This window comes from Chiloscyllium plagiosum, chromosome 3 (assembly GCF_004010195.1).
Source record: "Chiloscyllium plagiosum isolate BGI_BamShark_2017 chromosome 3, ASM401019v2, whole genome shotgun sequence".
Lineage (NCBI taxonomy): Eukaryota > Metazoa > Chordata > Chondrichthyes > Orectolobiformes > Hemiscylliidae > Chiloscyllium > Chiloscyllium plagiosum.
In genome coordinates, this window is record NC_057712.1 from 8,209,712 (window position 1) to 8,223,210 (window position 13,499).

Consider the following 13,499-nt stretch of genomic DNA (forward strand, 5'->3'; position numbering starts at 1 on the left):
AGGGGGGGATATTATCAAAAGATATAAAATTATGAAGGGAATAGATAGGATCGAAGTAGAGGGGATGTTTCCATTGGTGGGTGAAACTAGGACAAGAGGGCATAGCCTTAAAATTAGAGGAAGCAGATTTAGGACTGAATTGAGAAGTAACTTCTTCATCCAGAGAGTTGTGAATCTGTGGAATTCCCTGCCCAGTGAAATAGTTGATGCTACTTCAGTAAACGTTCTTAAAGCTAATTTCTTTTTGAACAATAAAGGAATTAAGGGTTACGCGAGAGGGCAGGTAAGTGGAGCTGAGTCCACAAAAAGATCAGCCATAATCATATTGAACGGCAGAGTCCTCTATACTCTTATGACATAACTTTTGAGGTAGGGATTAAACTACCATTCTATCACATTGCTAGATGCCAATTATAAAATGGAATTTATATGCTATTTGTAGTATGACGTACACAACATGACCCGCCTTCTTGGTGATGATGCTACATCAGCCAGTGCTGTGGTTGGCTCTAGCTCAATGCCTCATAGGTTCCAGTGAACGTTTATCGAAGGGGCTCTTGTCGTGATTTCGCCTCCCGTTCTGCGGACTCTAGGTGTTTCATTCAGAGTTGCGGTAGGTGATATTGATACGTTGTGCAAAAAAAAAAATAAATGGATACATGTTCTGTTATCCTAGCCAAAGGCATCTGGCATTTATAACTGGGGACTTGCTTTGTCCGGGAGTGTTTTACTGCCTGTTGTTAACTACACTTTCCCGACATGGGCATTTGAAAAGAAAACGGCTTAATCTTTTGAGTCGCCGGCGAGTTAAAATGAACAGTAACCGGGCGACAAATACAGCTGAAAGTGGAACTTGCTGACTGCTGTTATTTCATAGCTGGTGCGTTGCCCGTCCTATTAAATATTGTGAACCTGACCTTTTGGAAGGGCACATACCCTATTGGTTTGTTACAAATGAAGTTGAGGTTGGGATTTGTTAGTGCCAGTTGGTGTCAGAGCACTAGGCTTTACATTTGGTCCGTGACGTTTTTATAACAGATTCGAAAATGGAAAAACATACACAATTAGGTCCAGAAAAAGTCTGTAGGGAGAAATTTTAACTCGATGATGTTTTCACTCGATTGCCAAACTATAGAAATGTAATAGAGGGAGCAGGAAGAACAAAATAAGTGGTCTGTAATTGGACAGCGTGCCGGATAAATCAAATGATCGAGGGTATAGTGGTGTGAAAGCCAAAAAGTGGTGATCTGTATACTACAGAAAGAAAAGTTGTGAATGGAATATAATGGGCTACAGAAAGAAACGAGTAACGACGCAAGCAGGGAAACAAGAAGTTGGGGCTAAAGTTCTGATCTAAAGTCGTTGATCTCAAGTTGGGAGGCGGGGGGGGGGGAAGGATGCTTATTCCTTGAGCCAGATGGAGCTTAATTGAAACATGATCAAATTAAGAGGAAGAAACAGCAAAATCGAGGCTCAGCAACATCGGAATGGCCATCAGCAGAGTCACCCATTTTCACCTACTTATAGTCTCGCTTATCAGCTTTATTTTTCCCTGAGCATACTATGATCTGTGCATTTGCCTTCATCGCCGTTGTTCACCCTCTGGGTTCCCAGCCCATGTCTTTGGCATTTATACCAATCTTTTCTTAGCTGCAATCAGTTTGAAAGAAGAGTCAGTGTTAACTGTGCTTTCTCTCCACAGATGCTGCCAGACCTGCTGAGTTTCTCCAGCACTTTCAGATTTTGCATCATAATATCTATGATTTGTTAAGGGCAGGCTAGTAATGACCAAATGGCCCACTCTTGCTGGTATTTCTTCTGTTCTGATGCTAACATTTGGAGTGTTTGTCCGGAGTGCAGTGGAGGTTAGGTCATTGACCAACAATAACAGCTCACCTGTTTGGGATGAAAGGTTTATCTTTTGAAGAAAGATGATCAAGGTGTGCCTAGTCGTATTGAAGTTGCAATGAAGAAATAAGAAATCTACAAGAAGGTAGGCTTGGCATGTGGCCAAAATTTTGGCAAATGAATTTTGACATAGACAAGTGAGGTTATCTCTTTGGATCTGAAGAATAAAAAAGCAACTAATCATCTAAATTAGAGAACCTTTAAAATACTTTGTTTCAGTGCGATCTGAGTGTCCTCGTGCATGAATTACACAAAGCTAGTATGCAGGTATAGCTGGTAATAAGGAGGGCAAAGGGAATATTGATATTTTATTGTGAAAGGAATGGAGTGTAAAATAGGGAGATGTTCTTCCAACTGGACAAGTCATTTAGTGATACCACTTCTAGATTGCCATATGCAGTTTTTGGTCCATTTATTTGAGGAGGGATGTAATTGTATTGGAGGCAGTTCAGGGCAGGTTCACTAAATTAATTAGAGATGAAAGGCTTGTTATACAAGGAGAGAGTGACTTAACCCTTTGCCAAGTACTTTGTTATACCCGAATCTATTATGTCCCCTTTATCCCCTCCGACCCATATCTACTGCATCTCCTCTATCCAATCTGGTTCAGACTTCCTGGAAAACTCTAAACTCTACACAGACTCAATTTTCCCTTTCATGAAGCCATGCTAAATCTGTTTAACAAGATTATCATTTTCCAAATGTTCTGCTATTACTTCCTTAATTATTGATTCCAATGGTTTAAAGGGTTATGGGGACTGGGCAGGAAAGTGGAGATGAGACCTTGGATGAGATCAGCTACGATCATATTAAGTGGCACACCAGTCTGAAGGGGCTGAATTGCTTACTCCTGCTCCTAATTCTTATGTAGATGAAAGAGTGTTGATCTTATTGAAACATGACCCCGAGGAGACATTTTAGAGTGGATACTGGGAGCATGAATCATTGTGGGGGGAGGAAATAGAACTAGGGAACACCGTTTAAGAATAACAGGTTTAAGTTGGAGATGAGAAGTTTAATCTCTCAGAATTGTCAGTCTGGAAATCTTTCTCCCAGAAAGCAATGGAGAATGGGCCATTGAATTTATTCGAGGCTTAGTTGAATAGATGTTTGATAGATGAGAAGTGAGCCAAGGGTTGTGAGGACAAACAAGAAAGTCAAGTTGACACTGTAAAGAAATAACAGATGATTTTATTGAATGGCAGAGCAGACTCTAAGAGCTAAATATCCTATTACTGAAGACCTTTCCATGGAATGTGAACAAGGCTGAGTTAGTTTTAATAAGGCAGTTAAATGGTAAAGGAGATAGCTAGGAACGTGCTATTATCGAATGACAGAGCAGCTCAGTGAACCTTATGGCCTACTCATGCTCTTGCGTTTTATCACCTTTATAGCTTTCTTTGGATTTGGTGAAATCCTGTGAATCATAGTGAGGCACATATTTTGGGCAATTAAAAACTGCATATTTAATCCTTGTTCTTAACATTTTACATGATACTAACTATTATTCTTTAATCAGGTGAATGAAAAATGGCATCTGCCCCACATAACTTTTCCTGGATTGAACCCAAAAAGCTGGCTGGGATGGCAATGCCACGATTACCTGCTCACTACCAGTATTTATATGATAATGGCATTAAACACCTTGTCACGCTCAGTGAGAGGAAGCCACCATACCACGATACTTGTCCAGGATTGAAGATCCATCATATAAAGATCGATGATTTTTGTCCACCCTCTTTTGAACAGATCAAAAGATTTCTTGCTGTTGTTGAGGAAGCCAGTGCAAAGGGCGAGGTATGATTGGGCATTGACTACTTTTCTATATTGAAATACACGCAATGTGCTGAGTTTTATGGTAGAACATCTTCTGAACTAACAACATCTTCCTGTTAGGGAATATATCACTTACAGTGCCACTACATATTTGAAATACTTGCATAAGCTGTTGTCCAAATTTTTGAGATACTTTGCCTTTCCAGGGTAACTTGAGGCAGCAGGACAAGCACTTTTCAGATCGAAAAGGTCCATTTGTAAGTTTGCATAATTCAGAGCAAAGAGTGATTTGACCATGACAGTTATTGGCATGCTTCTATTTCTGCATCAAGCCTGAAAGGTGACCAAATGTCTCTGATCCTGTGGACAAGATTGTTGATCAAGCTAATCTTGTAGAATTTCAGTGTTGGTATGATGGCATAGAGTCATACAGCGTGGGAACAAACTCTTCAATCCATGCTGACCATAATCTCAAACTAAACACGCCCCATCTGCCTGCTGCTGGCCAATTTCCCTCTAAACCTTTCCCATTCGTGTACTTAGCTAAGTATATTTTAAACATTGTTACTGTGCCCACATCCACCACTTCCTTGAGAAATTCATACCACACGTGAGCCTCCCTCTGTGTAAAAAAGGTTTGCCCCGATGTCTTTTTTAAATTTCTCTCCTCTTAACTTAAAAATATGCCCCCTTATCTTGAAATTCCCCTTCCAAGTGTTAAGACACCTACCATTAACCCTCTCTATACTCCTCATGATTCTATTAAATTCTATGAGGTCACCTCTCAACCTCCTACGCTCCAATGAAAAAAGACCAAACCTTTCTTCATAACTCAAACCTTCCATACACTGCAACCTCCTGGTAAATCTCTTCTGAACCCTCTCTAGCTTAATAATTTCCTTTCTATAATAGGGCGACTAGAAGTGGACACAGTACTCCAGAAGAGGCCTAACCAATGTCCTCATCATGACTTCCCAATTCCTAATCCAAGAATCTCAACAATTAGCTGATTAAATCAAACACAACGTTCCTTCAGTTGTTTGTAATCAGCAGAGTAGAAACAGTATTCAACTGGCCAATGCTTGTAAAACCCAAACAAAATGTTTCCTGTTAGATGTGATTTCATTTCAGCACTTTCTGAACAATGTGTGTTTAAAAAGCTACACTAACACCCGAAATAAGATGTTCAGTTGAACTTGTGAAATGGATCATTCACATTCATTATAAACAACAAACATTCAAGCAGAGGGATCTGATATCTGTAAATAAAATCAATATGTTCTAATTTTATTTCTCGGTGATTCACCAGAGCTTTGTGAATCAATAGTTCCCTGATGTTTTGTCCATGGAAATGCCTTGACGAATCAAAGTCAACTCCTCAACCAATCAGCAGCTTTATACAATAAAAATTAGGAACTGCAGATGCTGAAAATCTGAAACAAAAAATGAAAATGCTGAAGAAACTCAGCAGGTCTGACAGTGTCTGGAGAGGGAAAGTAAGAGCTAACGTTTTGAGTCCAGTGATCCTTCATCGGAGCTATTGGTTTCTGTTTCAGTCAACATCATCTTCCCCCGTGGTGTAAATTGTTATGACCATTTGAACCCTTATACTGTTGCATTTGTCATAATGAGTGCCATATAAAAAGCTTTGACAATATTCTCTTTTTTTAAATTTATTCCCGGCAATATTAACATTCCTTACTGCCAAGTAACTTTTTTTAAAAATAAATTTGCTATTCTTCTCTTGGTTTTCTTTTATAGTAATTGCCATCTTTCTTTCTGACTCTGAAAGACAACACAATATATTTGATACAGATTGAATTGACACTTAGAAATTGTGGGACTATTCTTCCACATCCATCCACTCCATTTTCAGAAATAATTGCTTTTTGAAAAATTAGTGGAATTCTCTAAATTCAGACAAATGAGTGAATATAGAATAGTGTTGAATTGATGTAATTTCATTGTGTTAATGTAGTCAGAACCTTTAAATCTACCCTGAGGAATTAGATAGTATATGCTATTTTTAACTCTGCGATTTTGATGTAAATTTAGTTTTGACTAATGAGAAGAAAGTATCTCTGCTAGTTGTAATAGTCTCCTACAAGATGCATTTTCTATTTTGCTTGCAAAACTTGTGACTCTTGGAAGCTGTGTGTGGTTAGAATTCTACTGCTACAAAGTTGCAATTAAAATAGTCAGAGATGATGAGCTGAATTTTTGTCTGGGTGTGGATGTACATGTGCCACATTTACCATTTAGGAGGAAGTCTGTGATTTTCTTCTCATTCCTAACCCCTTGTCATATTCTTCTGGCTTTTCTTTTGGCAGTTGGGAATGCCTGATGTGCAAAACACATTCTCCACTGCCTCACCAGTTTATTTCTCCAATTTAAAAGGGGCTGGGGGAGAGAAGGTCAAATTTCTTCACCCACAATTTTTGTCTGGTGGTGCAGGATTTTGGAATGAACACCAAGTTCAAGAATTTGACTTTACTTTAATTCACTCATGGGATGTGGGTGTTGCTGGCTATTGCCCATCCTTAATTGCCCTTGAGAAGGTGATGGTGAGCTGCCTTCTTGAACTGCTACTGTCCGTTGCTGTGGGGACCGTGCCATTGAGGAGAAATTTCCAAGATTTTGATGCAGCAACATTGAGCGGACCGTGATATATTTGTAAGTCAGGCTGGTGACTGGCATGGAAAGGAACTTGCAGATGGTGGTGTTCCTATTTATCTGCAGCTCTTATCCTTCTAGACGATAGAGATTGTAGGTTTGGATGGTGATGGCTGAGGATCCTTGGTGAATTCTGCAATGCACCTTGTGGAGTGAACCCACTGCTGCTACTAAGTGTTGGTAGTGGAGGGAGTGAATGTTTGTGTATGTGGTGTTAATCAAGCAGGCTGCCTTTGTCCTGGATGGCTCTTGTTGGCATTGAATTTAGTGCAGCTAAAAGTCCAGCTCAGTTTCTGGTCAATGGTAACCCCTGGATGTTGACAGTAAGAGATTCATAGAATTTTATAATACAGAAGGAGGCCAATTGACCCCTTGTGACGATACCAGCTCCTGAATGAACTCTCCAGCTGGTTCTATTCTCCAACTCTAACTCTGTCGCCATATAAATTCATTACTTTCAAATATTTATCCAGCTCTCTTTTGAAACCTCTTTTGAAATCTCCTCCATCACTGTACCAGGTAGCACATATGAATTTTAACAACTGAGTAAAGCAGTTTCTTCTCAGCTCAATCCTAGCTCTTTTGCTGATAATCTTGAAATTGTGACCCTGAGTTACTGACGCATCAACTAGTGGAAATGGAATATCTTTCTTTACCCTGTCAAAATTGTTCAAAATTTTGAATATCACAATGAGACATTCATTCCGTGCTTTTAATTTTCTCTCTTCCAAGGAGAATAAGCTTAGTTTCGCTGATCTTTCCTTGTATCTAAAATCCTTCATTCATGTTATTATGCTAGTAAATCTCTTTTTCACTCTCTCCAGGACTTTAACATCCTTCCTTAAAGTGACCAGAACTGAACACAGTACTCCTCAAATGGTCTGACCAATGATTTGTAGAGGTGTGGCATCGCTTCCTTGCTTTTAAACTCTTTTTTTTTTTTGCTTCCATTTATAAACCCAAGGATTCTGTAAGACTTCTTAACTGTTTCAAAGTGCCTGGCCACATTCAGAGAATTATGCACATGAACCCAGTGGTCCCTCTGCTCCTGTACTCCTATACAAAGTTGTCCCATTGAATCTGTACTGTCTCTGTTTCTTTGACCAAAATGGATTACCTCACGTTTCCTCCTATTGATGTTCAGTATGGCTGATGAATCTGTACTCCTCCAAGGGGAGGTGATAGTTTGTAAACATTGGCTGGGAAACTTACTGTTTAACTTGGTGCTATGAGAGTGCAGAGTCAGAGTGATTGTTGAGGACTCCCAGAGCAACTCACTCCTGACTGTATACCCCAGTGCTGCCACCTCTTGTAGGTCTGTCCATAGAACGTCAGAAAGCCTATGGCACTAGAGGAGTCCATTCAGCCTATCATGTCTGTGTCAGTAGACGAATTGAATTGAGTGGTTTATTTTTACATGTATATAAAACATTATCGTGATAAATGTTAATGTCCCCACGCTCTGGCTCTATTTTGAATTACTGAACATATTAAACAATTATCACTAAAGTGAGTTTGTCCTTCTGTCCCCTTCTTGATGCTCCTCCATTTCTCTGCTTGACATCAGTTGGAATTGATAAAGTACCTATTCAAGACAGCTCAGGGAATCCCTGATGGACTTGATTTGTAAGTCAATCTTGGTTCATCCAGGAGATCGTACTCTGTGGTAGTCTGGAATATAAAACTCTTAACAGATAGTTTAGTTTAAATTATTAACTTTACTTACCAAAGGCAACAATGTTACACTATAACATTGATACCTACAAGCCAGACTTGAGCTAAGGTTCTAAAACCATTAGCAGAGTAGCGGCATCAGCTCTTACTTCTGAGAGCTCTGTCAGGTTACTCCCCTTATTGTTGCAAACAAGCTGTCTTTATACAGAATTTGGTATTAGGATTCCAAATAACATCACATGTCCTTAATCAATAAACATCCATAAAATGGCAAAAGTTTGCAGAGGAAGAGAAACTCATTGATAGGTCTGTGTACACTTGACTAATTAAACATGCACATCAAAGTGGGAACCCTTGATCCAACCAAGCCAGATGGTCAATTACTTTGGCTAGTACGTTATAACGAGAGACTAGTCTAAATCACCTCGCTCAGCTAACATGTCCAGTATCATTGTTGTACAAAATGGCTTTTTCTTTTAAAATCATCGTAGGTTCTCAGAATGCAAATTAAATTCATAACATTCCCAGACCTCGAGCTCCAGGGAACAACACTCACATTCAATCTGTGACTAGCCAGTGTTCACTCAAATCAGACCAAAAATAGTTAAACTTTCCACCAGCTTTTGTTGTCTCTCTCGCGCGCGCTCTCTCCCTTGAACTCTTCAGTCAGTGAATGTAATTTACAGAAGTAAGTTTTCTTTCACTCACTCACTCACTCAACTTCCTCACTATGCCACTTTCAGCCTTTATGTTTTCCTATCCTGTAAGGGTAATGAGACATTCCTATTCCAGGACAGTCAAGATGTATGAACTGAGCTTCATAAATTCAAATCTGCTCAGTGTGGCATACATGAAAATGTATCAGGACTGTTCTATTACATGCACATTCGACTCAGCTTACTAAATTACAAGTTCTTTTCCTATTGAGTATGAGTTTTGTTAAGAGTCTTTGATATAAACAAGCAATCTAGTTATTCTATATCCTATTGCGAAATATGCACCTCCAGCATGAGGAGGAAGTACTACCACACATTCCACAAGTGAGCAACTGTTATCACGTATCACCTTGTTAACACTGTCCTATTGACATTAAGAACAGAAGATCCCAATTCCTTTGAAGAAGCACTTTCCTGCATTCTCTGCAGCAAATGTGTCACATTTAATACTACATGCTTTCTCAGAATCTCTGTAATGGCCTCTGGGTACAGGCTTCAGGCCTCTACACCACATCTGAGCAGGAGTCATAGGCGATTCTCATATCTCTGGAGCCCCAACCAACACTCATCCAGACAATGCTCCCAGATCTCAGTCACAGTGTTCCTCCGCCGATGCTGCCGCTCAATCAGGCACTTGGACCTGGGCTCTTGGTTTAGCCTGTGAGTCTGGATTAGGGAATTGAGAAAATGAACTGACTGTCCATTCTAACCCCGCTTTCTTCTTCCATCAGGTACGTAGCCTTGCAGGTTATAGCGCTCAAGATGCAGGCTCAGATTCCTTTTTTAAATGAGTTGAAGATTACTGTCTCTGCCCACAAAGCGGACAACAAATACCAGACACCCACCACCCTCTGGATTTAAAAACAAGGTTTTTCTCATGTCCTTCTAATCCTCCTTTTGATCATCTTAAATCTGTGTCCCCTGGTCAGTGGCCCTTCTGCTAGGGGGCAACAGGACTTGCCAGTTTACTCTCTTTATGGCCCTTGTAATTTTGTAAACCTTAATGAAGTCACTCCTTAACCACCTCTGTTCTAAGGAAAGCAATCTTAGCTTATCTGGTTCTTCCACATGGCTGCCTTGGCAGCGTTCTTGTAAATATCTTCTGGATTCCTCCCAGAGCCATGTTATCCTTCCTGTAAAACTGTGAGTAACATCCTACCTGTGGCATAATCAGTATTTTACACAGTTCCAGCATTCTTGCTGTTGTTTTCCACATCTTATCTAATAAAGAAAATATTCCAGCGCTTTCTTTACCACCTTTATCTACCACAGGTTCTGCAATCTTTACAGTTCTTATACAAATCTGATCAACCTTACCTTTCCTGAGTTATCATCTCACAAATTAATAAGGTGTAATCCATTCATGCTTCATCATTTCATGCAATCACAACTGATCCAACTATACCACAAATCCACATTGCTGCCCATCCCTGGTAAACTTCTACCTCCTTGCTTATCAAGAATCTGTCTATGCCTTAAAATATTCAAAGACTTTGCTTTCGTCACCTTTTCGAGAAGAGTATACCAAAGACTCAGCCCTATATGAGGAAAGATTTCACTTCATCTCTGTTTAAATGGGCAATCTCTTGCTACTAATGTACTGATCAAACATCCTTCGCTTATCCTCGATGTTACCTGGCAATATTTTCTCATACCCTATCTTTGCTTTTCTAAGATTTTAAAACATTTCCTGTGTGGTGGGACAGGACACATTGAGGGATATGATGTGGAGGAGCCAGTGTTGGATTGGGGTGGACAAAATTAAAAATCACTACACCAGGTTATAGTCCAACAGGCTTATTTGGAAGCACTCAGTATCGGAGTGCTGCTCCTTTCATCAGGTGGTTGTGGAGTATAAGATCATAAGACACAGAATTTATAGCAAAGGATTAGTGTAATACAGTGATATGTTGAATAAACCTGGATTGTTAAGTCTTTCATCTTTTAGAATGCAGCTTTTAGTTCATTAATATGTAAATCCCAGGGTGTGCGCATGGGTGAGAGTGTGGGGGGGTGGATGTGTGTGTGTGTGTGTGTATGAGAGACAGTCTGTGTGAGTGTGTGTGTGAGAGAGTGTGTATAGTTCTGGATGTAAATTTGCTCGCTGAGGTGGAAGGTTCGTTTTTGGACGTTTCATCACTATACTAGGTAACATAATCAGTGAGTGTCTGTTGAAGTGCTGGTGTTATGTCCTGCTTTCTATTTATGTGTTTGGGTTTCCTTGGGTTGGTGATGTTATTTTTGTTGGTGATATCATGTCCTGTCCTTTTTTCTCAGAGGGTGGTAAATGGGGTCCAAATCGATGTGTTTGTTGATAGAGTTCCAGTTGGAATGCCATGCTTCTTGGAATTCTCATACTTGTCTCTCTTTGGCTTGTCCTAGGATGGATGTGTTGTCCCAATCAAAATGGTGTCCTTCTTTGTCTGTATGTAAGGACACTAGTGAGAGAGGGTCATGTCCTTTTCTGTCTCTGTCTCTGTCTCTCAACCTCTCATGCACACACACAATTCTGTGATACATTTCATTTCGCTCAAAAATGCACAATCTGCAATCCATGTAATATTTTATAAATTTCACTTGGGAATTAGAACCAGTCTGACTCCAGGCTGGGATACAGACAGACTCTGACCTCACACCTTTAATGCATAATCTGAGCTGAGCTGTCACCTTTTGTTATAAAACCTTAAGTTATCTTGAGAAGGTGACTTAAAAGAAGTTCTGGGATTTACATATTAACGAACTGAAACCTGCATTCTAAAAGATGAAAATCTTAATAATCCATGTTTGTTTAATATATCGCTGTATGATACTGTAATCTTTTGGTTTAAAATCTGTGTCTTATGATCTTATACTCCACAACTACCTGATGAAGGAACAGCACTCCTGAAAACTAGTGCTTCCAAATAAACCAGTTGGACTATAACCTGGTGTTGTTTGCTTTTTAATATTAAGGGATTGCAATGGTGGTTGCTGGGGCATGTTATATTCATACCTTAAAGAAAATGTTTGGATGTTTCTTGACCAAGCCATGGGATAGTTCTCTCAATTCTGGTACAGGCACCCCAGATGATTGTCGGGATGTTTACGTAAGATTCCGATTGAATTTCTAGTGTCTCGAGTGATGGTGCAGACTTTAAGAGGCATGTTTTGTGCTGTTTTCTTTTAGAGAGAAATGTTAGAGGAAAGGGACGGAGCGGTCTATGAGAAGATAATCCCAAGGCTACACAAGTTGTTTTTTCTTTTTTTTTGAAAATTGGAACAATAGAATGGGTGTGGTCAAGCTCTTTCAGAACCAGGAGTTTTAGTTTAGCTTTCAGCAGTTGCTATTGGGGTCGTGAAGAGGTGGAAGCTTGTTTTTGACTCTTGCTTATTTACAGCCAAAAGCTGGGGGTCCTCTGCCTGTTGCAGCAGTTGCATGTGAGACAATCTGTGTCTGCATTTGCTTTTTGCCCAGAGTGTATTTATGGGGATGTTATTATATTAGATCACCTAATTAGTAATGGTGACTGTATCTTTTATTCTGTTATGTTTTCCAATAGAGTTAAGCTATTCTAATTTTTTCTTTTTTTTTAAACTATAGTGGATGAATAAATTGTATTTTGCTTTAAATCTGGTAGTTTCACCAATCGAAATATATCTGGAAGGCAACACCTTTATACTGACTTTTGAAAAACGAAAAAGCTAGGGTCTAGACCATCTTAATATTTTGAGGGGGTTTGGTCTGATCCTTAATGCTAGGTTGATGCCAATGGCCTGTCCAGTTTAATTTTTCTTTAGACTTTGCAGCAGTTTTGATGCAAAAGTGTGGTTTTTAGCTCATTCGAGGGAGCATTTAAGAGTCAACCATGTTACTGTGAGTGTGGTAGGCCTGAACAGGTAAGGAAGCCAGATTTTCTGCCCTAAAGCAATAATGGATAATCAACAATTGTTACATGGTCACAATTAAGCTAGCATTTAACTCCAGAATTTATTGAATGTCATCAACTGTCACTGAGATTTGATCCTATATCCCAGAACGTTAATTTGATGCTCTGGATACTAGACAATATGATCACTGCCTCCTCTTACCTTAGAATTTTGCGCAGTTTATGAAGTCTACTTCCAATAATTTAGCAAAAACATTTATAAATTTCAACTTGATAAGTTTAATTATGTATAAACCCGCTTTGGTAACTGTGCTATCTTATTTGTATAAAGAATAAAACCATTTATTTTTTAAAAAAGACACAATTGTAGGTGATATTGCTGTATCACTGCATCCTTTGATAAAAGGAGTTAGCGAGAATGACAAACAACCTCCGTCAAAAGGTAGCTCTCAAGAAAATCTGAGAAGAAGCTTTTGGCTTTGAATTGGGGGACACATTTTGACCCCCAGATGGTTCAATTCCCATTCCAGCTTCGTAGACCTGGGACCACCTTGCCCAACGTCTGAGAGTGCAATACACTGGCAATGCACTACTTATGTAAACTATCAAGAAAACAGCTTAGAGTCATACAGCACAGAAACAGACCCTTTGGTCCAACGCGTCCATGCCAACCATGCTCCCAAGCTAGACTACTCCCTCTTGCCTACGTTTGGCCCATATCCCTCCAAATCTTTCCTATTCATGTACTTATCCAAATATTTTTTAAACATTGTCATTGTACCCGCATCCACCACTTCCTCTAGATGTTCATGGGACACACACGTGTCTTTTCTCTCACTCACACACTCTCACACTCTCACACTCTCTCTCACACACTCTCTCACAC

The 13,499-nt window shown here is 39.6% G+C and overlaps 1 protein-coding gene across 2 annotated transcripts in view; it reads left to right on the forward strand.

Annotated features, from left to right (window-relative positions):
- The first annotated feature begins 500 nt into the window (after positions 1-500).
- Positions 501-13,499, forward strand: part of dusp23b (dual specificity phosphatase 23b) — a 22,387-nt gene continuing 9,388 nt past the window's right edge. The window contains exons 1-2 of one of the 2 annotated variants that reach the window (XM_043676881.1): positions 501-613; positions 3,428-3,705. In XM_043676881.1, coding sequence (XP_043532816.1) covers positions 3,439-3,705 — 267 coding nt within the window. In that variant the 5' untranslated portion in view covers positions 501-613; positions 3,428-3,438. Of the gene's footprint in view, positions 614-1,671; positions 1,994-3,427; positions 3,706-13,499 lie in introns of those variants that run through there. The other variant, XM_043676888.1, reaches the window with a different exon arrangement.